The sequence below is a fragment of the Oncorhynchus keta genome, chromosome 34 (genome assembly GCF_023373465.1).
Source record: "Oncorhynchus keta strain PuntledgeMale-10-30-2019 chromosome 34, Oket_V2, whole genome shotgun sequence".
In the NCBI taxonomy this organism is placed as follows: Eukaryota; Metazoa; Chordata; class Actinopteri; order Salmoniformes; family Salmonidae; genus Oncorhynchus; species Oncorhynchus keta.
This window is the reverse complement of record NC_068454.1, coordinates 80,378,577-80,406,574: the sequence shown is the minus strand read 5'-3', so window position 1 is coordinate 80,406,574 and position 27,998 is coordinate 80,378,577. Positions and strand designations below refer to the sequence as shown.

The 27,998-nt window shown below is 43.8% G+C and overlaps 1 protein-coding gene and 1 long non-coding RNA gene across 4 annotated transcripts; one reads left to right on the top strand and one right to left on the bottom strand.

Moving 5' to 3' along the window:
- On the bottom strand, window positions 1-27,906 carry pbxip1b (pre-B-cell leukemia homeobox interacting protein 1b). 3 transcript variants are annotated; one of them, XM_052495344.1, is made up of 11 exons: window positions 27,739-27,906; window positions 16,529-16,611; window positions 16,194-16,356; window positions 10,168-10,229; window positions 9,617-10,064; window positions 9,237-9,476; window positions 8,960-8,983; window positions 8,285-8,337; window positions 7,266-7,382; window positions 6,899-7,133; window positions 1-6,175 (listed from the first exon to the last, which is right to left on the bottom strand). In XM_052495344.1, the coding sequence occupies exons 1-11, from the start codon at window positions 27,809-27,811 to the stop codon at window positions 4,575-4,577; spliced, it is 3,099 nt and encodes a 1,032-aa protein (XP_052351304.1). In that variant the 5' UTR covers window positions 27,812-27,906; the 3' UTR covers window positions 1-4,574. The 3 variants fall into 3 exon arrangements, with proteins under 3 accessions (XP_052351304.1, XP_052351306.1, XP_052351305.1); XM_052495346.1 differs by having other exon boundaries at window positions 16,266-16,356; window positions 27,739-27,905; XM_052495345.1 differs by lacking the exon at window positions 8,960-8,983.
- LOC127915340 (uncharacterized) lies at window positions 14,711-15,315 on the top strand. Its single transcript, XR_008091057.1, has 3 exons — window positions 14,711-14,852; window positions 14,958-15,029; window positions 15,084-15,315. It is a non-coding gene; the product is annotated as an uncharacterized LOC127915340 (long non-coding RNA).
- Window positions 27,907-27,998: the final 92 nt, after the last annotated feature.

The following is a 27,998-nucleotide window of genomic DNA, read 5'->3' as shown; positions in this document are numbered from 1 at the left end:
TTCTTCAGAAGGTCAAAGCTTCATTTATTAGGTTGCTTTTATCACAATCGTACCATGTTACATTTGCACATTTAAATCACACAAAGTGGAGTTTTCAACGATGCCTCTGTAAGCCCACGTGGTTCAACTTGAATGTCCGTTCAATCAATGTTTTAATGAGTGGATCTGGGCTTGTCAATCATCAGACTTACACAGTTACCATCATGTAAACATAGGGCATCAGTCAGACTTGATTTTACAGCCCTGCTTCATCTGGTATCTACCAGGTATTTACTATGAAACTATGGTAACAGTCATACCTTTTGGTACTTATCTCAAAGAATTCAACAGAATTAGAAACTCTTAAAATTAACTTTTTTTAAATAATAAGTTGTCATTAGGTGGATATTCTAATGATCATTCTACTATTTAAGTAAATACAGGAGTGTAAAGTAGTTGCACCACAACATCCAACTGTTTTCTTTCCTGAAGACAATCCTTATCTTAAGTGCCATGAGCATTTTGCTTCATAATAACAGTTGCAACATAACCAAAAGTAAAGACGTTTTAGTGTTTTCAATACATTCCCTCTTTATCCAAAGGGATGGATGCACATGGTCATCATATTACATGGTCTCCAAAGCAAGTTAATGTGCCTTCTGACATTTATACAGAATATATCATTCAAATAGTTTGTAAGTGTGTGGTGTTTTAGTGCACTATTTACAACCTGTTGAACATTACCATGAAAATAAAGACCTGCATCACCATCACGATACATTCACTCCTCCTCAGTACTTCAGTCACTTTGTAAATATATCCTTTAATGACTTTTAAAGACCACGTCTCACAAACAAAAATAAAGTTATTAATAAATAAGTTAACAGAAATGATTGACATGAATGAAAGCTACCAACGCTACATGCCACCAGTGAAAGGGTTAACTTGGCAGTGCACAATGCATAGTGTAATCTACAGCGGAAACACACTCCTATTTATGAAACAGACAAGTGTTACATCACTTTTCTAGGCTAGCGATCCTGGGTGGTTTGGTTTCCTATGTGCTTGGGGACAGTAAGAGGTTAGGCGAGGGGCTGATTTGGGATTGGCCATTGCGAGACAAGTTCTAGTCCCCTCCGACTAGCTATGTTAAGACTGCTGGACGGACCTCTGTTTCCTCAGTGCCACTGGCCTGCTAGTCTCTCTCTCTACTCCCATCAACAACTTCACAGATCCCTCTGAAATGAATGCCTGAGGTGTGAGTGTTTGGGTGTAATACATTATTCATTCAGACTTTTAAACTGTTGAAATGGAAAATAGCATAAGATTAAAGACATTAGTAGATAGTGTGTGTGTGTGTGTGTGTGTGGACGAGTTTCACTATATTTGTGGGGACCAGAAGTCCCCACAAGAATAGTCAACAAACAAATTTGACCAACTGGGGCCATTTTGTTAGTCCCCAAGATCAAATGCTATTTCTAGGGGGTTTAGGGTTAAGGTTAGAATTGGTGTTATGGTTAGAATTAAGTTCAGGGTTAGGAGCTAGGTTTAGTTTTGGGGTTAGGAGCTAGGTTTAGTTTTGGGGTTAGAAGCTAGGTTTAAGGATTAATGTTAGGGTACAGGATTTTGAATGGATTAGTTATACAAGGTTAGATATACAAAACTGTGTGTGTGTGTGTATAACATATATCTATATATCCGTTCAAAGGTTTGGGGTCACTTAGAAATGCCCTCGTTTATGAAAGAAAAGCAAATTTTTTGTCCTTTAAAATAAATTGATCAGAAATACAGTGTAGACATTGTTAATGTTGTAAATGACTAGTAGCTAGAAACGGCTGATTTTTTATGGAATATCTGCATAGGCGTATAGAGGCCCATTATCAGCAACCATCACTCCTGTGTTAGCTAATTCAATTTTAAAAGGCTAATTAATCATTAGAAAACCCTTTTGCAATTATGTTAGCACAGTTGAAAACTATTGTACTGATTAAAGAAGCAATAAAACTGGCCTTTAGACTAGTTGAGTATCTGGAGCATCAGCATTTGTGATTACAGGCTCAAAATGGCCAGAAACAAAGTGCTTTCTTCTAAAACTCGTCAGTCTATTCTTGTTCTGAGAATTGACTGCTATTCAATGCGAGAAATTGCCAAGACACTGAAGATCTCGTACAACGCTGTGTACTCCCTTCACAGAACAGCGCAAACTGGCCCTAACCAGAATAGAAAGAGGAGTGGGAGGCCCCGGTGCACAACTGAGCAAGAGGACAAGTACATTGAAGTGTCTAGTTTAAGAAACAGACGGCTCACAAGTTCTCAACTGGCAGCTTCATTAAATAGCACCCACAAAACACCAGTCTCAACGTCAACAGTGAAGAGGCGACTCTGGGATGCTGGCCTTCTAGGCAGAGTTCCTCTGTCCAGTGTCTGTGTTCTTTTGCCCATCTTAATCTTTTATTTTTATTGGCCAGTCTGAGATATGGCTTTTTCTTTGCAACTCTGCCTCGAAGGCCAGCATCCCGGAGTCGCCTCTTCACTGTTGACGTTGAGACTGGTGTTTTGCGGGTACTATTTAATGAAGCTGCCAGTTGAGGACTTGCGAGGCATCCGTTTCTCAAACTAGACACTAATGTTTTCTAATGATCAATTAGCCTTTTAAAATGATCAACTTGGATTAGCTAACACAACGTGCCATTGGAACACAGGAGTGATGGTTGCTGAAAACGGGCCTCTGTACGCCTATGTAGATATTCCATAAAAAAATCAGCAGTTTCCAGCTACAATAGTAATTTACAACACTAACAATGACTACATTGTATTTCTGATCAATCTTATTTTTAAAAGACCCGCAAAAAAGTACTTTTTTCAAAAACAAGGACATTTCTAAATGACCCCAAACTTTTGAACGGTAGTATATACACTGCACAAAAAAATAAAGGGACCAATTAAACAACACAATGTAACTCCAAGCCAATCACACTTCTGTGAAATCAAACTGTCCACTTAGGAAGCAACACTGATTGACAATAAATTTCACATGCTGTTGTGGAAATGGAATAGACAACAGGTGGAAATTATAGGCAATTAGCAAGACACCCCCAATAAAGGAGTGGTTCTGCAGGTGGTGACCACAGACCACTTCTCAGTTCCAATGCTTCCTGGCTGATGTTTTGGTCACTTTTGAAATCTGGCGGTGCTTTCACTCTAGTGGTAGCATGAGACTGAGTCTACAACCCACACAAGTGGCTCAGGTAGTGCAGCTCATCCAGGATGGCACATCAATGCGAGCTGTGGCAAGGTTTGCTGTGTCTGTCGGTGTAGTGTCCAGAGCATGGGGGCGCTACCAGGAGACAGGCCAGTACATCAGGAGATGTGGAGGAGGCCGTAGGAGGGTGACAACCCAGCAGCAGGACCGCTACCTCCGCCTTTGTGCAAGGAGGAGCAGGAGGAGCACTGCCAGAGCCCTGCAAAATGACCTCCAGCAGGCCACAAATGTGCATGTGTCTGCTCAACCGGTCAGAAACAGACTCCATGAGGGTGGTAATGAGGGCCCGATGTCCACAGGTGGGGGTTGTGCTTACAGCCCAACACCGTGCAGGACGTTTGGCATTTGCCAGAGAACACCAATATTGGCAAATTCGCCACTGGCGCCCTGTGCTCTTCACAGATGAAAGCAGGTTCACACTGAGCACATGTGACAGACGTGACAGAGTCTGGAGACGCCGTGGAGAACGTTCTGCTGCCTGCAACATCCTCCAGCATGACCGGTTTGGCGGTGGGTCAGTCATGGTGTGGGGTGGCATTTCTTTGGGGGGCCGCACAGCCCTCCATGTGCTCGCCAGAGGTAGCCTGACTGCCATTAGGCACCAAGATGAGATCCTCAGACTCATTGTGAGACCATATGCTGGTGCGGTTGGCCCTGGGTTCCTCCTAATGCAAGACAATGCTAGACCTCATGTGGCTGGAGTGTGTCAGCAGTTCCTGCAAGAGGAAGGCATTAATGCTATGGACTGGCCCGCCCATTCCCCAGACCTGAATCCAATTGAGCACATCTGGGACATCATGTCCATCCACCAACGCCACGTTGCACCACAGACTGTCCAGGAGTTGGCAGATGCTTTAGTCCAGGTCTGGGAGGAGATCCCTCAGGAGACCATCCGCCATCTCATCAGGAGCTTGCCCAGGCGTTGTAGGGAGGTCATACAGGCACGTGGAGGCCACACACCCTACTGAGCCTCATTTTGACTTGTTTTAAGGACATTACATCAAATTTGGATCAGCCTGTAGTGTGGTTTTCCACTTTAATTTAGAGTGTGACTCCAAATCCAGACCTCCATGGGTTGATAAATTTGATTTCCATTGATAATTTGTGTAATTTTGTTGTCAGCACATTCAACTATGTAAAGAAAAAAGTATTTACTAATATTTAATTAATTCAGATCTAGGATGTGTTATTTTAGTGTTCCCTTTATTTTTTGGAGCAGTATGTATATGTGTGTTGCTCCTCCTAAATTCTACCTTGCAGCACATCCATCTATTTTCCTCCACCTTTATCTTTCCGCTCCTCCTGACATGCGTTGACTCCCTTTCTCACTCCATCACACCCGTCCTCTCCCACTATCCTTCTTCCACTTCTCCCTCTCTCCTCCCCCTGGAACTGAAAACCTGTTCATTGCCTCTTCCTCAAAGTTATCCATCTCCTCCTCTACCTCCTCATCCTCCACCATATCCTCTAAGATGTCATCCACATCCTCCACAAAGTCCTTGAAGCTCATCTGGTCGTGAACGAACACTCCGTCACTGAAGAACTCCTTGGTTAGCTTACTGAGCTCCTCCCTCTTGGAGGCCTCCACCCCCACCCTCTCTGCCTTGACCAAGTAACCCAGGAGCAGGGCCTCAAACTCTGGCATGGTGACAGGGAGCAGCCCCTCTTCCTGGGCGCAGGCCTCCACTGAACTGCAGTGGGTTTGAGGGTTGGGTTTGTGCTGCAGTCGTTCTCTCTGGTGGCTCCAGTAGTCAGGTTGCTCAAGGGGGGGTCTTCGGTGAGTTTGGGGAGGGCCCTTTTCTCTCCTTCTCCTCTCTCTCTCTTTCTGCCCTTCCTTAGAGTAGTGGTGGTGGTGGTCCTTCTCGTACTGGTCATTCCCTCTGTCCTTTTTCCAGTTCCCACCGTTTCTCTCCTCCTTCACTCCTTCCATCTTTCTATTTCCATCAGACCACTCATTTTCTCTCCTGTTGTCCTTACTCTTCCACTCTTTACTGATGTCTTTCTTTGTCCAATCTTTCTCTCCCTTCCACTCCTTTTTCTCTCCTCTCTCCTTCCATCCTTTGCCAAGGTCCTTATAGTCATCCTTCTCTCCCTTCCACTCATCCCTGCCCTCATTCCAACCTTTCTTTTGATTGGTCTCTTTTCCCTTCCGCTCATCCTTGCCTTTCTTCCACTCCTTGCTATCACTCCATCTTTCAGGTGTTTCCTTTTTCCAATCTTTCTCCACCTTCCAGTCTTTTTTCTCCCTCTTCTCCTTCCATTCCATCTTGTTTCCTCTGTCTTTCCATGGTTTGCCCTCATCCCCTCTGCTAGATTTATCTTTCTTCCATTCTCCCTTCTTGTCTTCTTTCTTCTTCCACTCTTTTCCTTCTTTCTCCTGGTCATATTTTCCACTTCTCCACTCTTTTTCAACCTTATAATCCTTCTTCCCTCCCTTATTCCAATCAGTCTTCCCTCCCTTATTCCAATCCTTCTTCCCTCCCTTATTACAATCCGTCTTCCCTCCCTTATTACAATCCGTCTTCCCTCCCTTATTACAATCCGTCTTCCCTCCCTTATTACAATCCGTCTTCCCTCCCTTATTCCAATCCGTCTTCCCTCCCTTATTCCAATCAGTCTTCCCTCCCTTATTCCAATCAGTCTTCCCTCCCTTATTCCAATCAGTCTTCCCTCCCTTATTCCAATCAGTCTTCCCTCCCTTATTCCAATCAGTCTTCCCTCCCTTATTCCAATCAGTCTTCCCTCCCTTATTCCAATCAGTCTTCCCTCCCTTATTCCAATCAGTCTCCTCTTCCTTCAACTCTTTTTTCACTCCCTTCCCTGGTTTCTTGCCCTCCCTCTCCATCGTTCCTGCTGTGTTCTGGCTGTCATCCCCAGCTTGGCCAGAGGGGGGCTGGACAGAGGCAGAGACTGGAGATGGAGCTGCATCCTTGGCTACAGAAAGAAATTAAGATAATTAGATATTTTTGTGTTTGGTTGCGTGCGTGCGTGCGTGCGTGCGTGTGTTAGTTCAGACACTGTGGCTATTAGTGTCACTAGCTAGCGCTTTCCCCTTGTCCTCTTTCCTCCCTCTCTCCTACACATTCCCTACTCCCCTCCCTCTCTCCTACACATTCCCTACTCCCCTCCCTCTCTCCTACACATTCCCTACTCCCCTCCCTCTCTCCTACACATTCCCTACTCCCCTCCCTCTCCCCTACCCTACACATTCCCTACTCCCCTCCTACACATTCCCTACTCCCCTCCCTCTCCCCTACTCCCTTCCCCTACACATTCCCTACTCCCCTCCTACACATTCCCTACTCCCCCTCTCCTACACATTCCCTACTCCCCCTCCTACACATTCCCTACTCCCCCTCCTACACATTCCCTACTCCCCCTCCTACACATTCCCTACTCCCCCTCCTACACATTCCCTACTCCCCCTCCTACACATTCCCTACTCCCCCTCCTACACATTACCTACACATCACATTACCTACTGGAAATCTTCCTATTACTTTTAGGGATCGCTTTAGCATGCCTGGTATACCAGGTGGGCGGGGCTTGCAGTTAAGACAATTTTATTGTGCCATGCATTCTCAATCAACCCCAGCTAAAGTACAGTATTGTAAATGATTTTAAAAAGTATTTGAAGCCAGGTCTACACCTTAGTACCTGTGCTGTGTTTTAGTTCAGTCACTGTGGCTCTGAGTGTCTCTAGATCCTTCTGTAAGACAGGAACAGACTCCAGCTCTCTCTTCATCCTCTCGTTCTCCTTCTGAAGGACAGGGAGCGACATCATCTCTCTCTTCATCCTACCGTGCTCCTTCTCCACCTCCTCCCTCTTCTTTCTCTCCTTCCCTCCATCCTCCGCCTCCTTCTGTGCTACTTTTATCTCCTCTTTCTGTGCCTGATTTAAAAAAAACACACCAAATAGGACCCCTTGAGAATATAGGCAGCACACACACACAGTTGTACATTATGTCAGAAAGAAAGAGAGAGGGGGAGAGGAAGAGAGAGAGAGACACAGCGAGGGGCCTACCAGGAGTTGGGCTTGCAGTACAGCTATCCGTGGGTCTTCTTTAGCCAGTTTATTCAGTTGGTCTGTACTGTCAACTTCTACAGGTGGTGGAAGAGGAACCTCAGGATTCAGCCATTCCTTTGATAACACACACACAGACAAACATTACACACACACACACAGACAAACACACACAGAGAGACAAACATTACACACACACACAGACAAACACACACACACACACAAACATTACACACACACACAGACAAACATTACACACACACACAGACAAACATTACACACACACACAACAACCACACACAGACAAACATTACACACACACACAACCACACACAGACAAACATTACACACACAACCACACACAGACAAACATTACACACACACAACCACACATTACACACACACAGACAAACATTACACACACAGACAAACATTACACACACACACACACAAACAGACAAACACACACAGACAAACATTACACACACACACAGACAAACAGACAAACATTACACACACACAAACACACACACAAACATTACAACACACACACAAACATTACACACACACACACAAACATTACACACACACACAAACATTACACACACACACACACACACAAACATTACACACACACACAGACAAACAGACAAACACACACAGAGAGACAAACATTACACACACACAGACAAACACTACACACACACACACAGACAAACACACACACAAACATTACACACACACACACACAGAGAGACAAACATTACACACACACACACACACACACACACACACAGAGAGACAAACATTACACACACAACCACACACAGACAAACATTACACACACACACACCACACACAGACAAACATTACACACACACACAGACAAACATTACACACACACAGACAAACATTACACACACACACAGACAAACATTACACACACACAGACAAACACACACACACTACCATTTGAATGTTGAAGTTAGAGGGGATAAGATAGAGAGAAAGAGGCTGACCTGTTTTCCCACCACCTCTGTTTCTCTCAGGTCCCTGGCATCATAGTCCCCCTCTGGAAGCACAACAGCTGTTATAACGCATCACAACACTGACACAGAATGTTACAATGCATTATATCACAGTTATAACAAGTATAATGCATCATAAAGACAATGGAGACAACCACAGACATATCACACAATACATATATCATTGGGGACAATACACATCACTCTACACACAAACACTAGGATGCACTATCACCATGACAACAACACACAAGGATGGAATGCAACACAGTGCATGTCAGGAGCTTCCTCATCAAAGCATTGAGAAACAACATGATGCATCAAAACACACTCAAATGGTGTCATGAGGATGGGCAGGCAACATTCACCTGCACAAAGCCCCCTCACACACACACACACACACACACACACACGTTATCATTATCAACGTGCACTTGTCATTTGTAATTGGCTAAGTAACCCTTCAGTTACACAGGGGGAAAAAAACTAAATCATTAAGCGAATATCAATTTCTAACATTAATTGAATAGTAATATTATATACAGTGTAGATCTAGAGAGAGCAGTGCATCTTGGGAAAGCATGGAGAGCACTGTCAACCAAGCATGTGAGTGTTAATTGCATAACACTCCTCTTTTCCTCTGACACACACACACACACACCCTACCATCATCCAGGTCCATGAAGACACCTGTAGACATAATACAGTCTCAGATACACCATCTGCAACCACGACTTCAACCAACACACTACTGACTAGCTGTGATGTGGGGGACAAATCCCTTTCGTCTAATCATTCATCATTATGTGAAGCACATCGTGTTGCCGTCAAAGAGAAGAGACAGGCACAGGTGACATACAGGTGTGTGTAGGTTGTACACAGGTCACGTAAAGGTAACAATATTGTATGTTACCATGGTAACAGAAACTGCAGACACACACACCTGAGAAGAAGATGGTTCCGAGGCCCAGCAGTATGACAGCTCCTAGGATGCACTTGTTGAGAGAGAAACCAGTCTCCTCTTGCTCCCTCTGCTGCGGAATCCGGAACTCATCCTCCTCCTCCTCTTCCTCCTCCTTCCTCCCGATCCGCTCCAGAGCTGCCAGGAGAGACCCCCGCCTCCTCCTCACCCCTGACACCCCTTCCTCCTCCTCCCCCACCACTTCCCCTTCCAGATGAGAGTCTGGCCCAGGGAGAAAGAGAGGAGTTATAGCCACTGAACATTATCGTTAAAGGGACAGTTCACACAAACTACATTTTAAGGAGAAGTGACAGTGAAGCTAATGTTGTTACGGTGCTCCAGACAGATGCCTTGTGTCTCACCTGTCTTGGCCCTGACCTCAGACAGATCAGACTCCTCCTCTTCCTGCCCAAGCCCCTCCTCATAATGATGATGCACATCCTGTATATACCCCTCCGCTTCCTGTACAAGCCCCACCTCTTCCGGTGGCTCAGTGTTGAGCAGCAAGGCTGGGGGCTCTTCAAGGTCGGGGGAGGAGCGAATGTGGGTGTAGGAGTCAGAGAACGAATCAGGGTCAGAGATGGGAGGGGCTGGGTTCCCAGGGAGGCTTCTGGATTGGCTGTGTGTATCTGAGTCAAGCCCTGTGGGGGCGGGGACTTCTAACAGAGAGCTCAGAGGAGCAACACTAGCAGAGGTGGAGTCGAGGGCAGGGGTGGAGTCAGGGGCAGGGTCAAAAGGAAGGTCATGGGTGGGACTCTCTACAACAGGGGTGTAATCCTTGTCCCTCTCTGGTTGTGTTTCCTGGGTCTCCTGGGGATGGATGTGAAACAACTGTTAGTGTCCAAGACCAGTCAGTGATTCCTCTAGCTAGATATGATCCTAGGTGGGGTGTCAATAGAGATGGATCTCTAACCTGCTGTAGCTTCACAGAGTGAGACTCTTCAGCAGACACGGCATCCTCCCCAGGCCTACTCTCTGATAGACAGACAGACATGTTAGAGGTTAAGTAGTATAACAGTATTAGTGCCTGTAGGTTATACTATTGCGGTTGCTACCCATCATTCACGGCAGGGCAGAGCCCACCTGTTTTGCATGTTATTTTGGCATTAATACGTTTCACATATCAGTTTGCAAACAATGAGTTAATAACGCTGCATACAAACATGGTCTCTTTTTAGATTTCTTGAGTAACGCAGCTCCAAAATGCAGGTTTTTTTGCCAGGCTCAGCGCTTTCTGTGGTGGTGGGGCAGCCAGAGGAAAATACAGAGTGAAGGGGTTGGAAGTGTTCTCTAGTTGGGTCGTGATTGGGTCAGTGTTCTGTCACTCATGGGGACACTACGTCAACGCAAAATCTACAGGGAGATTCTGCAGCAATGAAGGTCCTCAAGAACACAGTGGACTCCATAATTCTAAAATGGAAGACGTTTGGAAACACCAAGACTCATCCTAGAACTGGCTGCCCGGCCAAACTGAGCAATCAGGGGAGAAGGGCCCGGGTCAGGGAGGTGACCAAGAACCCTATGGTCACACAGTTCCAGAGTTCCTCTGTGGAGATGGGAGAACCTTCCAGAAGGACAACCATCTCTGCAGCACTCCGCCAATCAGGCCTTTATGGTAGAGTGGCCAGACGGAAGCCACTGCTCAGTTAAAGGCACATGACAGGCAACTTGAAATTTGCCAAAAGGCACCTGAAGGACTCTGACCATGAGAAACAAGATCCTCTGGTCTGATGAAACCACGGTTGAACTCTTTGGCCTGAATACCAAGTGTCACGTCTGGAGGAAACCTGGCACCATCCCTACGGTGAAGCATGGTGGTGGCAGCATCATGCTGTGGTGATGTTTTTCAGCTGCAGGGACTGGGAGACTAGTCAGGTTCGAGGGAAAAATGAACGGAGCAAAGTACAGCGAGATCCTTGATGAAAACCTGCTCCAGAGAGCTCAGGACCTCAGACTGGGGCAAAGGTTCATCTTCCAACAGGACAACGACCCTAAGCACACAGCCCGGACAACCCAGGAGTGGCTTCAGGACAGGTTGATAAAAAAAAAAACTACGGCTGTAATGTAACAAAATGTGGAAAAAGTCAATAGGTCTGAATACACTATCTACCGTAGCTTTGATTGGACTGATCATGTCAACATGATACTTTCAAAATCGTATCTAGCAAACAGTCATCATTAGTCAGGTCGACAATGTACTGGCAAATCATTTTCAATTATTGTCATATGAAGGGAAACTATACAAAATCTATCGTTGCAATTTGGCCATTGGACAAACATTACACAACAAGTAGGAAATCGCAAATTCAACAGTGGTTTGGAAGGAATCAGTGGCTAACTGCAAGCATTGCAAAGAAATCACTAGTCTGCTATTCAGTGGAGAGGGTGTGGGTTTAATGGTCTCTTTTCCAAGCTTAAAAGGATAAACTCACTCAAGTCAGATTTCCCAGTTCCGAAATCTGCCACGTTGTTTTGAACACGGCAGATTTCGGAACTGGGAAATCTCAGACTTGAGTTCAAGACAAGTGGGAACTCTGGGGTGGAAAAAATAAATAAATAAAATTTAAAAAGAGTTCCCAGTTGTCTTGAAAGCACCATAAATCCAGAGAATGCCAGACTTTGATGAAAGTTTGCTGACAATTTTCCCACAAGATGGACCGCTGCACCACCTTCCTGTTCAAGTGAGCACAACAATGTGAGTCCAAACATGTCTTGTATGCTGCTGCATAAATTATGTAATATGAGATATGTATACTCCAGCAAAGTATGTTGTGTAGGAAGCTATTAGTAGCTCATGTGCCTCACCCTAATAGACATTTACATTACATTTAAGTCATTTAGCAGACAATCTTATCCAGAGCGACTTACAAATTGGTGCATTCACCTTATGACATCCAGTGGAACAGCCACTTTACAATAGTGCATCTAAATCTTTTAGGGGGGTGAGAAGGATTACTTATCCTATCCTAGGTAATCCTGCTCCCTCATAATTTAGTCTACTGTTCTGACTTGTGCCTATAGCCTGTTTTAGAGAAATGTAGTCACTGAATATTGTAAGAGCATTCATTGTCTGCTTATATGCCCAATTTATTTATCCTACGGTTCTGACTTGGTGTACAGGGAGAACACTGTAAGAACAGCCCATGTTATGAATTCTGTCACTGTATATTTCAAAAGTGCTGAACAAAGTTATTGACTACATCCATTTTAGCTCGCTCATGAATGCCTTAATCAAAATTACGGATTGATTCTTATCCGCTCATCGTTCCCTTATGGCACAAGTTTGTACAGCTCAATTGTCAGTAGAAACCACATTTGTTTAAACAAGTCCACCATATTAGCTGTTTTTTTAAAGGCAGTAAATGAGGCTGAATAAACTGTGTCGCTGCCAGACAAGACCCAGCTGATAGCCAGGTGTAGCAGTGGTAAGGATTCACTACATGGTGTTGAAATGAAAGCTCTGCTGTTGGGACAGCTTTATGTAGGATCTAACAGTTTGTGGGAACTGCTCGTCACCATTATATAGCAATTGATGTATTGTGTAGTGTTGTTTAGTGGCTTTATTGGCATGAATCAAAATTTTTTTGGAGTTTGCCCCAACAAGATTTACATGCTAAAATCCCACTGTTGCAATATGTGTTGTGTACCTATAGGTTCTCATGTGGCAATACAATAAACTCCGAAAGTATTGGGACAGTAAATGTTTTGTTGTCGTTTTGGCTCTGTACTCCGGCACTTTGGATTTGAAATGATACGGTGACTGAGGTTAAAGTACAGACTCAACTTTAATGAGGGTATATTCATCCATACCATTGAGAAATTACAAAACTTTTTGTACATAGTCCTCACATTTTAGGGGACCAAAAGTACTGGCCCAAATTCATTTATGTTGTGTATTAAATTAGTCTAGAGTTTAGTATTTGGTACCATATTCCTAGCACACAATTATTGCAGTAAGCGTGTTACTCTACAAACTTGTTAGATGCATTTGCAGTTTGTTCTGGTTGTGTTTCATATTATGTTGTGCCCAATGGAAATGAATTGTTAAATAATGTAGTGTCATTTTGTAGTCACTTTTATTGTAAATAAACACTTCAAAACACTTCTACATGAATGTGGATGCCACCATAATTATGGATAGTCCTGAATAATGAGGAGTCAGAAAGTTAGACACATATTATACCCCCACGACATGCTAATCTCTCACCATTACAATAACAGGAGAGGTTAGCATTTTATATCATACCCCCACGACATGCTAATCTCTCACCATTACAATAACAGGAGAGGTTAGCATTTTATATCATACCCCCACGACATGCTAATCTCTCACCATTACAATAACAGGAGAGGTTAGCATTTTATATCATACCCCCACGACATGCTAATCTCTCACCATTACAATAACAGGAGAGGTTAGCATTTTATATCATACCCCCACGACATGCTAATCTCTCACCATTACAATAACAGGAGAGGTTAGCATTTTATATCATACCCCCACGGCATGCTAATCTCTCACCATTACAATAACAGGAGAGGTTAGCATTTTATATCATACCCCCACGACATGCTAATCTCTCACCATTACAATAACAGGAGAGGTTAGCATTTTATATCATACCCCCACGACATGCTAATCTCTCACCATTACAATAACAGGAGAGGTTAGCATTTTATATCATACCCCCACGACATGCTAATCTCTCACCATTACAATAACAGGAGAGGTTAGCATTTTATATCATACCCCCACGGCATGCTAATCTCTCACCATTACAATAACAGGAGGTGTTAGCATTTTTTTTTTTTTTGGGGGGGTATTTGATCATCTAACTTTCTCACTCATCATTATTCACAATTCATTCAGGACTATCCGTAATCTTGGCAGCTCCCACATTTAATGTAGAAGTGTTTATAAACATATTATATTATTATTTTACAATAAAAGTGACCAAAAACTTATACAATTCATTCATTTGCCATTCATTTCTATTGGGCAAAACATGATCTGAAACAACCAAAACAAACAGCAAATGGATCCAACAAGTCTCACGCTTTATGTAATACTAAATGTTTGACTACTTTAATAGAGAAGTTAATTTGTTCCCTATACTAGGGGTACAACAAGTGCTGTTATTTCTACACAGTTCACCAAATATGTATGAAAATACCCTCAAATCAAAGCTTGAGTCTGCACTTTAACCTCATCTCAAATCCAAAGTGCTGGAGTACAGAGCCAAAACATGTCCAATACTTTTGGGCGTACCTGTAGGTTTCCCCCCAGCAGTATGACTGGGCGTACCTGTAGGTTTCCCCCCAGCAGTATGACTGGGCGTACCTGTAGGTTTCCCCCCAGCAGTATGACTGGGCGTACCTGTAGGTTTCCCCCCAGCAGTATGACTGGGCGTACCTGTAGGTTTCCCCCAGCAGTATGACTGGGCGTACCTGTAGGTTTCCCCCCAGCAGTATGACTGGGCGTACCTGTAGGTTTCCCCCCAGCAGTATGACTGGGCGTACCTGTAGGTTTCCCCCCAGCAGTATGACTGGGCGTACCTGTAGGTTTCCCCGCAGCAGTATGACTGGGCGTACCTGTAGGTTTCCCCCAGCAGTATGACTGGGCGTACCTGTAGGTTTCCCCCAGCAGTATGACTGGGCGTACCTGTAGGTTTCCCCCAGCAGTATGACTGGGCGTACCTGTAGGTTTCCCCGCAGCAGTATGACTGGGCGTACCTGTAGGTTTCCCCGCAGCAGTATGACTGGGCGTACCTGTAGGTTTCCCCGCAGCAGTATGACTGGGCGTAGCAGTATGACTGGGCGTACCTGTAGGTTTCCCCGCAGCAGTATGACTGGGCGTACCTGTAGGTTTCCCCGCAGCAGTATGACTGGGCGTACCTGTAGGTTTCCCCGCAGCAGTATGACTGGGCGTACCTGTAGGTTTCCCCGCAGCAGTATGACTGGGCGTACCTGTAGGTTTCCCCGCAGCAGTATGACTGGGCGTACCTGTAGGTTTCCCCGCAGCAGTATGACTGGGCGTACCTGTAGGTTTCCCCGCAGCAGTATGACTGGGCGTACCTGTAGGTTTCTCCGCAGCAGTATGACTGGGCGTACCTGTAGGTTTCTCCGCAGCAGTATGACTGGGCGTACCTGTAGGTTTCTCCGCAGCAGTATGACTGGGCGTACCTGTAGGTTTCTCCGCAGCAGTATGACTGGGCGTACCTGTAGGTTTCTCCGCAGCAGTATGACTGGGCGTACCTGTAGGTTTCTCCGCAGCAGTATGACTGGGCGTACCTGTAGGTTTCTCCGCAGCAGTATGACTGGGCGTACCTGTAGGTTTCTCCGCAGCAGTATGACTGGGCGTACCTGTAGGTTTCTCCGCAGCAGTATGACTGGGCGTACCTGTAGGTTTCTCCGCAGCAGTATGACTGGGCGTACCTGTAGGTTTCTCCGCAGCAGTATGACTGGGCGTACCTGTAGGTTTCTCCGCAGCAGTATGACTGGGCGTACCTGTAGGTTTCTCCGCAGCAGTATGACTGGGCGTACCTGTAGGTTTCTCCGCAGCAGTATGACTGGGCGTACCTGTAGGTTTCTCCGCAGCAGTATGACTGGGTGTACCTGTAGGTTTCTCCGCAGCAGTATGACTGGGTGTACCTGTAGGTTTCTCTGCAGCAGTATGACTGGGTGTACCTGTAGGTTTCTCTGCAGCAGTATGACTGGGTGTACCTGTAGGTTTCTCTGCAGCAGTATGACTGGGTGTACCTGTAGGTTTCTCTGCAGCAGTATGACTGGGTGTACCTGTAGGTTTCTCTGCAGCAGTATGACTGGGTGTACCTGTAGGTTTCTCTGCAGCAGTATGACTGGGTGTACCTGTAGGTTTCTCTGCAGCAGTATGACTGGGTGTACCTGTAGGTTTCTCTGCAGCAGTTTGACTGGGTGTACCTGTAGGTTTCTCTGCAGCAGTATGACTGGGTGTACCTGTAGGTTTCTCTGCGGCAGTATGACTGGGTGTACCTGTAGGTTTCTCTGCAGCAGTATGACTGGGTGTTTCTTCATGGTGTTCTGTTCCCTCCGCTACAGGCCTCAGTGTCTCAGCAACAGTCTCCTGAGACACACACATTTAATTGACCCATTTGGTGACACATTAATCCCATTTGAAAAACAAAATGTTCAAAACTCAAACTTTTGTAAACTCTGCAGTTCGCACACACACACACACACACACACACACACACACACACACACACACACACAACTAAAGTGTAAAGAGAGCGTACCTCAGCTGTGAGGACAGTCCAGCTACTGCTGTTGGCAGCACCACTGCTGCCAGACATTGCCCCCTCGTGGCTCTGACCAGCACCTGCAAGTCAGACACAGTACTTCAGCACAGGCTGTAGATAGGCCTACAGTAGGCCAGCAATATTGTTATCCTGGCCTCAAGGTCCACAGTTTAATGGTTTTCATTCTTTCCTTCAACTGATTTAAACCTGGGAAACCAAGTGTGTGCCTGTCATGGGCGATTACATGACATTGATAGAGTAAGGGACAGAGTAAGGGCCAGAGTAAGGGCCAGAGGGAGAGGAGAAAGGCAGCAGTACTGCAGAGAGATCCCCAGGGCCTGAATAGTGTTGCTATAGACTTTATGTACAGATAGTAAGACTGTAAAAACAGCAGGAAATCAGCTGTTGTAAGGATTCCCATGTATAACAGAGAGACATGTGGTTGTACAAAGGTAAGCAAGGTTGGGAATGATTATTTTAGTCAAACATAGTGGCAAGAAAAAGTATGTGAACCCTTTGGAATTACCTGGATTTCTGCACAAATTGGTCATAACATTTGATCTGATCTTCATATGTCACAACAAGACACAGTGTGCTTAAACTGATAACAAATTGTATTTGTCTATATTGAATACATAATTTAAACATTCACAGTGTAGGTTTGAAAAGTCTGTGAACCCCTAGGTTAATGACTTCTCCAAAAGCTAATTGTAGTCAGGAGTCTACTAACCTGGAGTCCAATCAATGAAATGAGATTGGAGATATTGGTTAGAGCTTCCTTTCCCTATAAAAAAAAAAAAACTCAAAATTTGAGTTTGCTATTCACAAGAAGCATTGCCCGAAGTGAACCATGCCTCAAACAAATGAGATCTCAGAGGACCTAAGATTAAAAATTGCTGACTTGCAATAATCCACTCCTCATTCTGCTACTGAAGGCTCTACAGCATCAGTATGCTACAGTACTGTCCTCATTCTGCTACTGAAGGCTCTACAGCATCAGTATGCTACAGTACTGTCCTCATTCTGCTACTGAAGGCCCTACAGCATCAGTATGCACCAGTATTGTTCTACTCCTCATTCTGCTACTGAATGCCCTACAGCATCAGTATGCTACAGTACTGTCCTCATTCTGCTACTGAAGGCCCCACAGCATCAGTATGCTACAGTACTGTCCTCATTCTGCTACTGAAGGCACCTACAGCATCAGTATGCTACAGTACTGTCCTCATTCTGCTACTGCAGGCCCTACAGCATCAGTATGCTACAGTACTGTCCTCATTCTGCTACTGAAGGCCCTACAGCATCAGTATGCTACAGTATTGTTCTACTCCTCATTCTGCTACTGAATACCCTACAGCATCAGTATGCTACAGTATTGTTCAACTCCTCATTCTGCTACTGAATGCCCTACAGCATCAGTATGCTACAGTACTGTCCTCATTCTGCTACTGAAGGCCCTACAGCATCAGTATGCTACAGTACTGTCCTCATTCTGCTACTGAAGGCCCTACAGTACCAGTATGCTACAGTACTGTCCTCATTCTGCTACTGAAGGCCCTACAGCACCAGTATGCTACAGTACTGTCCTCATTCTGCTACTGAAGGCCCTACAGCACCAGTATGCTACAGTATTGTTCTACTCCTCATTCTGCTACTGAATGCCCTACAGCATCAGTATGCAAAAGTATTGTTCTACTCCTCATTCTGCTACTGAATGCCCTACAGTATCAGTATGCTACAGTACTGTCCTCATTCTGCTACTGAAGGCCCTACAGCATCAGTATGCAAAAGTATTGTTCTACTCCTCATTCTGCTACTGAATGCCCTACAGCATCAGTATGCTACAGTACTGTCCTCATTCTGCTACTGAAGGCCCTACAGCACCAGTATGCTACAGTACTGTCCTCATTCTGCTACTGAAGGCCCTACAGTATCAGTATGCAAAAGTATTGTTCTACTCCTCATTCTGCTACTGAATGCCCTACAGTATCAGTATGCAAAAGTATTGTTCTACTCCTCATTCTGCTACTGAATGCCCTACAGTATCAGTATGCAAAAGTATTGTTCTACTCCTCATTCTGCTACTGAATGCCCTACAGTATCAGTATGCAAAAGTATTGTTCTACTCCTCATTCTGCTACTGAATGCCCTACAGCATCAGTATGCAAAAGTATTGTTCTACTCCTCATTCTGCTACTGAAGGCCCTACAGCATCAGTATGCAAAAGTATTGTTCTACTCCTCATTCTGCTACTGAATGCCCTACAGTATCAGTATGCTACAGTACTGTCCTCATTCTGCTACTGAAGGCCTTACAGCACCAGTATGCTACAGTACGGTCCTCATTCTGCTACTGAAGGCCCTACAGTACCAGTATGCTACAGTACTGTCCTCATTCTGCTACTGAAGGCCCTACAGCACCAGTATGCTAGAGTATTGTTCTACTCCTCATTCTGCTACTGAATGCCATACAGTATCAGTATGCTACAGTATTGTTCTACTCCTCATTCTGCTACTGAATGCCCTACAGTATCAGTATGCTACAGTACTGTCCTCATTCTGCTACTGAAGGCCCTACAGTACCAGTATGCTACAGTATTGTTCTACTCCTCATTCTGCTACTGAAGGCCCTACAGCATCAGTATGCTACAGTACTGTCCTCATTCTGCTACTGAAGGCCCTACAGCATCCGTATGCTACAGTACTGTCCTCATTCTGCTACTGAAGGCCCTACAGCATCCGTATGCTACAGTACTGTCCTCATTCTGCTACTGAAGGCCCTACAGCATCAGTATGCTACAGTGTTGTCCTCATTCTGCTACTGAAGACCCTACAGCATCAGTATGCTACAGTATTGTTCTACTCCTCATTCTGCTACTGAATGCTCTACAGCATCAGTATGCTACAGTACTGTCCTCATTCTGCTACTGAAGGCCCTACAGCATCAGTATGCTACAGTACTGTCCTCATTCTGCTACTGAAGGCCCTACAGCATCAGTATGCTACAGTACTGTCCTCATTCTGCTACTGAAGGCCCTACAGCATCAGTATGCTACAGTGTTGTCCTCATTCTGCTACTGAAGGCCCTACAGCATCAGTATGCTACAGTGTTGTCCTCATTCTGCTACTGAAGGCCCTACAGCATCAGTATGCTACAGTATTGTTCTACTCCTCATTCTGCTACTGAAGGCCCTACAGCATCAGTATGCTACAGTGTTGTCCTCATTCTGCTACTGAAGGCCCTACAGCATCAGTATGCTACAGTGTTGTCCTCATTCTGCTACTGAAGGCCCTACAGCATCAGTATGCTACAGTGTTGTCCTCATTCTGCTACTGAAGGCCCTACAGCATCAGTATGCTACAGTATTGTTCTACTCCTCATTCTGCTACTGAATGCCCTACAGCACCAGTATGCTACAGTATTGTTCTACTCCTCATTCTGCTACTGAAGGCCCTACAGCATCAGTATGCTACAGTGTTGTCCTCATTCTGCTACTGAAGGCCCTACAGCATCAGTATGCTACAGTACTGTCCTCATTCTGCTACTGAAGGCCCTACAGCATCAGTATGCTACAGTGTGGTCCTCATTCTGCTACTGAAGGCCCTACAGCATCAGTATGCTACAGTGTTGTCCTCATTCTGCTACTGAAGGCCCTACAGCATCAGTATGCTACAGTGTGGTCCTCATTCTGCTACTGAAGGCCCTACAGCATCAGTATGCTACAGTGTTGTCCTCATTCTGCTACTGAAGGCCCTACAGCATCAGTATGCTACAGTGTTGTCCTCATTCTGCTACTGAATGCCCTACAGCATCAGTATGCTACAGTACTGTCCTCATTCTGCTACTGAAGGCCCTACAGCATCAGTATGCTACAGTACTGTTCCACTCCTCATTCTGCTGCTTAAACTCCTCATTTACATCCTCTGTTTTTACATGCACAGGAAGTGTGTGTGTGTGTGTGTGTGTGTACTCCTGTGAGTGTATTCAGGCCTTCATTAGAAGTATAGTGTGTGTTGCTAGCATTGTGGCTACCCTGGCTTCTGACTGGCTGACGCATGCTTTGGCAGAGACCGGGGTTACTATGGCTCGGGCCATTGTAGAATTAGTAGAACAGATATTCCCAAAGAAGCAGTGGATTGGCCTACACCAGGAGCCATATTAGGTGCAGGAAGGCCCAGTATTTATTTAATGCTCGACTAATTGATGCCTACCCCATAATCTTTTTTATTGTGCCTTTCTCAAAGTTCTACTACACATGCACAAAATGGCAAATTCTATTGTCATTCGGTGAATGGTGGATTTTAGAGAACTAGTCCATTCTTGTCATTGTGATTCTGTGTCTGGCCAGGCAGTGCAGGAGGCACCTCCACTCAGGCTGAAATTACTGGGGCAGAAACCAACTGACTGAAAATACTGGACAGGGTTCTAAAACGACGCAATAAACTGCATACATGCATTAGTATGTTTATTTTAAGCCTAGAAAAAAGATGTCCTGTCTACTTTCAAAAGTATGTTCTATTAAATTACTTTTTAGGCTACACGGGTTATTATTGTCATTGTGTCTGACACCATCTTCAATCATGCCACTTCTGTCAGATCACAGCATGACACACTTTAGTCCCCCATGTCTCTTCTGTCCCACAGACATTTAGGTCTTCTAATCAGAGTCTTCCCATGTCGCCTCGGGCCAACGAGCATTGTGGAGCATATTGTGGAATGACTTAAATATAGATATTAGCCTAGCTAAATATAGAGCCAATGAGATAGACTCCAAGACAGAAAAAGCGAACAGTGCCCTGGTGAATCATTCTGAAGGAGCGTCACTGTCTTAACTGTGGATCATTTAAAGAGGCAGTGGCGACCCGTCATTCAGGGCAGAGCTAAAGAAAATGCAGGTACAGTGGGGCAAAAAAGTATTTAGTCAGCCACCAATTGTGCAAGTTCTCCCACTTAAAAATATGAGACCTGTAATTTTCATCAGAGGTACACTTCAACTATGACAGACAAAATGAGAAGAAAAAAAATACAGAAAATCACATTGTAGGATTTTTAATGAATTTATTTGCAAATTATGGTGGAAAATAAGTATTTGGTCACCTACAAACAAGCAAGATTTCTGGCTCTCACAGACCTGTAACTTTTTCTTTAAGATGCTCCTCTGTCCTCCACTCATTACCTGTATTAATGGCACCTGTTTGAACTTGTTATCAGTATAAAAGACACCTGTCCACAACCTCAAACAGTCACACTCCAAACTCCACTATGGCCAAGACTAAAGAACTGTATAAGGACACCAGAAACAAAATTGTAGACCTGCACCAGGCTGGGAAGAATGAATCTGCAATAGGTAAGCAGCTTGGTTTGAAAAAAATCAACTGTGGGAGCAATTATTAGGAAATAGAAGACATACAAGACCACTGATAATCTCCCTCGATCTGGGGCTCCACGCAAGATCTCACCCAGTGGGGTCAAAATGATCACAAGAACGGTGAGCAAAAATCCCAGAACCCCACAGGGGGACCTAGTGAATGACCTGCAGAGGGCTGGGACCAAAGTAACAAAGCCTACCATCAGTAACACAATACGCCGCCAGGGACTCAAATCCTGCAGTGCCAGACGTGTCCCCCTGCTTAAGCCAGTACATGTCCAGGCCCGTCTGAAGTTTGCTAGAGAGCATTTGGATGATCCAGAACAAGATTGGGAGAATGTCATATGGTCAGATGAAACCAAAATATAACTTTTTGGTAAAAACTCAACTCATCGTGTTTGGAGAACAAAGAATGCCGAGTTGCATCCAAAGAACACCATACCTACTGTGAAGCATGGGGGTGGAAACATCATGCTTTGGGGTTGTTTTTCTGCAAAGGGACCGGGACGACTGATAAGGAAAGAAAGAATGGGCCCATGTATCGTGAGATTTTGAGTGAAAACCTCCTTCCATAAGGAAGGGCATTGAAGATGAAACGTGGCTGGGTCTTTCAGCATGACAATGATCCCGAACACACTGCCCGGGCAACGAAGGAGGAATGGGCCAAAATACCAGCAACAGTGTGTGAAAACCTTGTGAAGACTTACAGAAAACGTTTGACCTGTGTCATTGTCAACAAAGGGTATATAACAAAGTATTGAGATAAACTTTTGTTATTGACCAAATACTTATTTTCCACCATCATTTGCAAATAAATTCATTAAAAATCCTACAATGTGATTTTCTGGATTTTTTTTTCTCATTGTCTGTCATAGTTGAAGTGTACCTATGATGAACATTACAGGCCTCATCTTTTTAAGTGGGAGAACTTGCACAATTGGTGGCTGACTAAATACTTTTTTGCCCCAGTGTTATTTGTATTTTTTTTGCATGTTATTTTGGCATTAATGTCAGTTTGCAAACAATAATTGAGTTAATAAAGCCGCATAGTCTCTTTTTTGCTTAAGGCAGCTCCAAAAAGCAGATGTCTCATGGGGACACAGTCACCGCAAAATCAACAGGTAGAGCTTGAAAATTCAAGTCCCTTGGGTGCCCATCCAAGAAGGCTCAAGGTCTTTGGCCACACATAAAATGTTGTCAAATCACATACTACCGTAGCTTTGATTGGACTGATCATGTCAACATTTCAAAGTCCTAGCGAGCAGTCAAAATCATGAACCAAGTCAACAATCTACTGGCAAATCCTTTCAATACTTGTCATATGACAAGAAATTATACATAAAATGTATCATTGCTCATCGGCAATTGGACATAAACATTACACAACAAGTTCGACATTTAAAATTCAACAATGAGTGGTTTTAGTGGTTTGGAAGGAATCAGTGGCTAACTGCAAACATTGCTTTGCAATCAGTAGCCTGCTATTCAGTAGAGGGGGTGTGTAGTCCAAGTCTGGGTTTAAGGGTCTCTTTTCCAAGCTTAAAGGATAAACATTCAACGCCATGGGCCATAAAAGGGTGAATACATTAGCCATGCTGTCAACCCAGACTTTTACAGCATTTAAAACAACTGGAAACCAAGAACTGGGAAGTCTCAGACCTCAGTGAGTTCCAGACAACTGGGAACACGTAAAAAAAGAGCTCGGACTGGGAAAACACGTTTTGAACGGTCATCCAACTCTAAATAACAAGTCGGGCCTCTTTCTAGAGCCCCCCCCCCCGAGTTCCCAGTTGTCTTGAAAGCACCGTAAATCTAGAGAATGACAGACTGATGACAAAGTTTGATGACAGAAATTGCCCACGAATGACCGTTGCACCACCTTCCTGTTCAAGTGAGCACAACACAACAAGGTGAGTCCAACAATGTATTGTATACTGCTGCATAAATGTAATACTCCAGGGAGACATGTATACTATAGCTAAGAAAGTAATGTTGTACATATGAACGTGATTTGACTCGTTCAAACAACGTTTAGGGTGAGATTTTCACAGATTCCTTTCTTTGCAAATTGAACGAGTGGAAATACAAAATTGATCGTGCATGCTTTTTGGACCTTTTTAGGATATGAAAAACGATTTTATCTAACAAAAGACACTTCATGTTATCGCGGGGACCCTTTGGATGATAAATTAGAGCAAGATTTCAGAATGTAAGTACACATTTCACCTTGAATTTATCAAACCTATCGCAGTAAAAAAAGTTGTTGTTAGGAGCTCTCCTCAAACAATAGCATGCCATTTTTCGCAGTAATAGCTACTGTAAATTGGACAGTGTAGTTATATTAACAAGGATTTAAGCTTTCCGCCAATATAAGACACTTATTCTGAATACCTCTGGCCCTTCTTTGGACACTGTTAACTAAACTCTCCTTGGCCTCCAACTGCAAGTAAAACTAAATGTATGCTCTTCAACCGATCGCTGCCCACACCTGCCCGCCCGTCCAGCATCACTACTCTGGACGGTCCTGACTTAGAATATGTGGACAACTACAAATACCTAGGTGTCTGGTTAGACTGTAAACTCTCCTTCCAGACTCACATTAAGCATATCAAATCCAAAATTAAATCTAGAATCGGCTTCCTATTTCGCAAAAAATAATTCTTCACTCATGCTGCCAAACATACTCTCGTAAAACTGACCACCCTACCGATCCTCTACTTCAGAGATGTCATTTACAAAATAGCCTCCAACACTCCACTCAGCAAATTGGATGCAGTCTATCACAGTGCCATCCGTTTTGTCACCAAAACCACATATAATTACCCACCACTGCGACCTGTATGCTCTCTTTGGCTGGCCCTCACTTCATATTCGTTGCCAAACCCACTGGCTCCAGGTCATCTACAAGTCTCTGCTAGGTTAAGCAGTTGGATATAGGGGGCTCCATTTTAATTTTTGGATGAAAAACATTCCCGTTTTAAACAAAATATATTTTGTCACGAAAAGATGCTCAACTATGCATATAATTGACAGCTTTGGATAGAAAACACTCTGACGTTTCCAAAACTGCAAGATATTGTCTGTGAGTGCCACAGAACTGATGTTACAGAAAAAACCCAGATAAAAATCCAATCAGGAAGTGCCGCATTTTTTGAAACCGCCTCATGGCAATGACTCCTTATATGGCTGTGGAGGAGCTAGTAGTCAGCTTACGTTTTCCACAAGGTGTCTGCAGCATTGTGACGTATTTGTAGGCATATCATTGGAAGATTGACCATAAGAAACTACATTTACCAGGTGGTCGCTTGGTGTCCTCCTTTGCAATTATTGAGTAATCTCCAGCTGCGTGTATTTTTCCATTTGCTTCCGAGGAGAAACCCAACTGCCACGAATGATTTATCATCGAATAGATATGTGAAAAACACCTTGAGGATGATTCTAAACAACGTTTGCCATGTTTCTGTCGATATTATGGAGTTAATTTGGAAAAAGGTTTGGCGTTGTAGTGAATGAATTTTCGTTTTTTTCTTAGCCAAAAGTGATGAACAAAACAGAGCGATTTCTCCTACACAAATAATATTTTTGTAAAAACGGAACATTTGCTATCTAACAGAGTCTCCTCATTCAAAACATCCGATGTTCTTCAAAGGTAAATTATTTTATTTGAATGCTTTTCTTGTTTTTGTGAAAATGTTGCCTGCTGAATGCTAGGCTATCAATACTCTTACACAAATGCTTATGTAGCTTTGGTTGAAAAGCATATTTTGAAAATCTGAGATGACAGTGTTGTTAACAAAAGGCTAAGCTTGTGTTCCAATATATTTATTTCATTTAATTTGCGATTTTCATGAATAGGAAACATTGCGTTATGGTAATGCACTTGAGGCTATGATTACGCTCCCGGATACAGGATTGCTCGTCGCTAGAGGTTATCTCAGCTCACTGGTCACCATAACAGCGCCTATGACTCATATCTCCCTCACTAACTTTAAGCACCAGCTGTCAGAGCAGCTCACAGATCACTGCACCAGTACATAGCCCATCTGTAAATAGGCCATCCAACTACCTCAGCCCCATTCTGTTATTTATTTGGCTCCTTTGCACCCCAGTACCTCTACTTGCACACTCATCTTCTGCACATCTATCATTCCAGTGTTTAATTGCTATATTGTAATTATTTTGCCACTATGGCCAATTTATTGCCTAACCTCCCTTATCCTACCTCATTTGCACACACTGTATCAATACTTTTTCCATTGTATTATTGACTGTACGTTTGTTTATTCCATGTGTAACACTTTGTTGTTTGGTATCGCACTGCTTTGCTCTATCTTGGCCAGGTCGCAGTTGTAAATGAGAACTTGTACCCGACTAGTCTACCCGGTTAAGAGGTTAAATAAAGGTGTAATAAAAAATAAAATATGTACCGACATTTGTTTTTTGTCTAAAATCTGCATTCTTGACATAATTCGCTGCATTTACAACTGTCCCGTTGACAGGGCGCTGATCCTTAAGCAAGTCAGCCAAATCAGCTATGTCTTTATAAAAGACAGTAAATGAGGCTGAATTAACTGTCGCTGCCAGACAAGACTCCGCTGATAGCCAGGTGTAGCAGTGGTAAGGATTCATTCCATGGTGCTGAAAAGAAAGCACCATGTGTCACCACTATAGTGCAATTAATGTATTGTTGAGATATATATATATATATATTTTTTGCCACACCAAGATGTACACGTTAAAATAGCCACTGTAAATAGTAAAATGTTCTCTAGACCTATAGCAAGTAGCCTAGAATTGAATATAAAATAAACCTAGCTTGTTTAAAGAAAAAAAACATTTGTAAAAAATGTGTCAATGAAAGATGCCCTCATTCTTCCATACTCGCTCTCTGAAGTGGATCATGTCTAGAAGGGATTGTCAAATTGAAGTCAAAAGTTGCATTTTAGCTAACTCCTAAACCTTTTCCTAATCTTAACCTAGTTCACCTAACCTGCTATTTTCATTCGCCTAAATGATCTTAAACCTGCTAAGAAAAGTACATTTAGACTAAAACTGTATCCCTTCTAGACAAAACCTCTGAAGTGGTGTGTTCATTTGGCAGCCATGGAGCTCTCGACAGAGTAGCGATCTTCTGAGACACACTCTTGACCCATCAGCTTCACAAATTAACAAACGGTTCGGCGCCAGTGGTAGCACACTTGGCCTATACAGGCGTACACTGCAAACTGCACTTTATATTAGCTTAAATAGTCCTGGGTAATAGAGAAGGATGTGCTTTGAAACGAGTTTCTCTCATTCTTTTTCATCTGAAATTACATTTATTTTTGCGTTGTCACATGCTTCTTCAGTATGTGTGCCAACAGCCTGTTATATATCTTTATCTGTGTCTCGGCGAAAGAAAATGACCAAAAATGGTCACAACGCTACACTGCTGGCCTTGTCTAGTCGATGCTAGGCTGTAAAATGTTTAAACAAGTGTTCAACCTAAGCTCCCTGACACCTAATTTGCATGTTAGCCATCTCAGTGTCGACAAAGGTGTGTACTCTGAAATGTCAACAACTGTCACAAAATAAAAAATCGATTGAAACATTGTGACCATCGCTGGTAACACAATATAGAACTAAATAATACTGAAACTTTTCTACATATGTTATAAAAACATGTTCTATTCAATTAAAGATAAAACCTGTTATCTGCCAACCTACTATGGAAAACTTTAATCACTTCCACCGAAAATCCAGATAGTTACTGTTTCGGTCGAGAACCAGGAAACACTAACATTAACGACAAAATGGTAACAAGAACACAAAGTAACATTACATTTTCTACTCCACTTACCTCTGAACGCGATGTTTTCCTTACAAATGGCAATCGTGTATGAACCCCTTTCTGCCAAATTAATTGAATGCATCCAATTTCGGAACTTGGAAGAGTCTCTTTGACACTTGCGTGAGCCACTCTCTCTTGTCCAACCGGGAAGGGCAATTCTCTCACGTCCCACCCCTTCTTGTCCATCTCGCCAATGATAATCGCTCTCTCGTGTCGCTCAATGGGCACACTTTCAGATTGATTGACACACGCAGGTGAAAAGAGTGGGT

Excerpts from the sequence above, each read along its gene's own strand:
- pbxip1b (XM_052495344.1), bottom strand. The coding sequence starts at position 27,811 with ATGCATTCAATTAATTTGGCAGAAAGGGGTTCATACACGATTGCCATT. Across the intron at positions 16,612-27,738 it reads GGAAAACATCGCGTTCAGAG|GTGCTGGTCAGAGCCACGAG; the intron begins GTAAGTGGAGTA and ends TCTGACTTGCAG. Across the intron at positions 7,134-7,265 it reads TACTGCAAGCCCAACTCCTG|GCACAGAAAGAGGAGATAAA; the intron begins GTAGGCCCCTCG and ends TTTTTAAATCAG.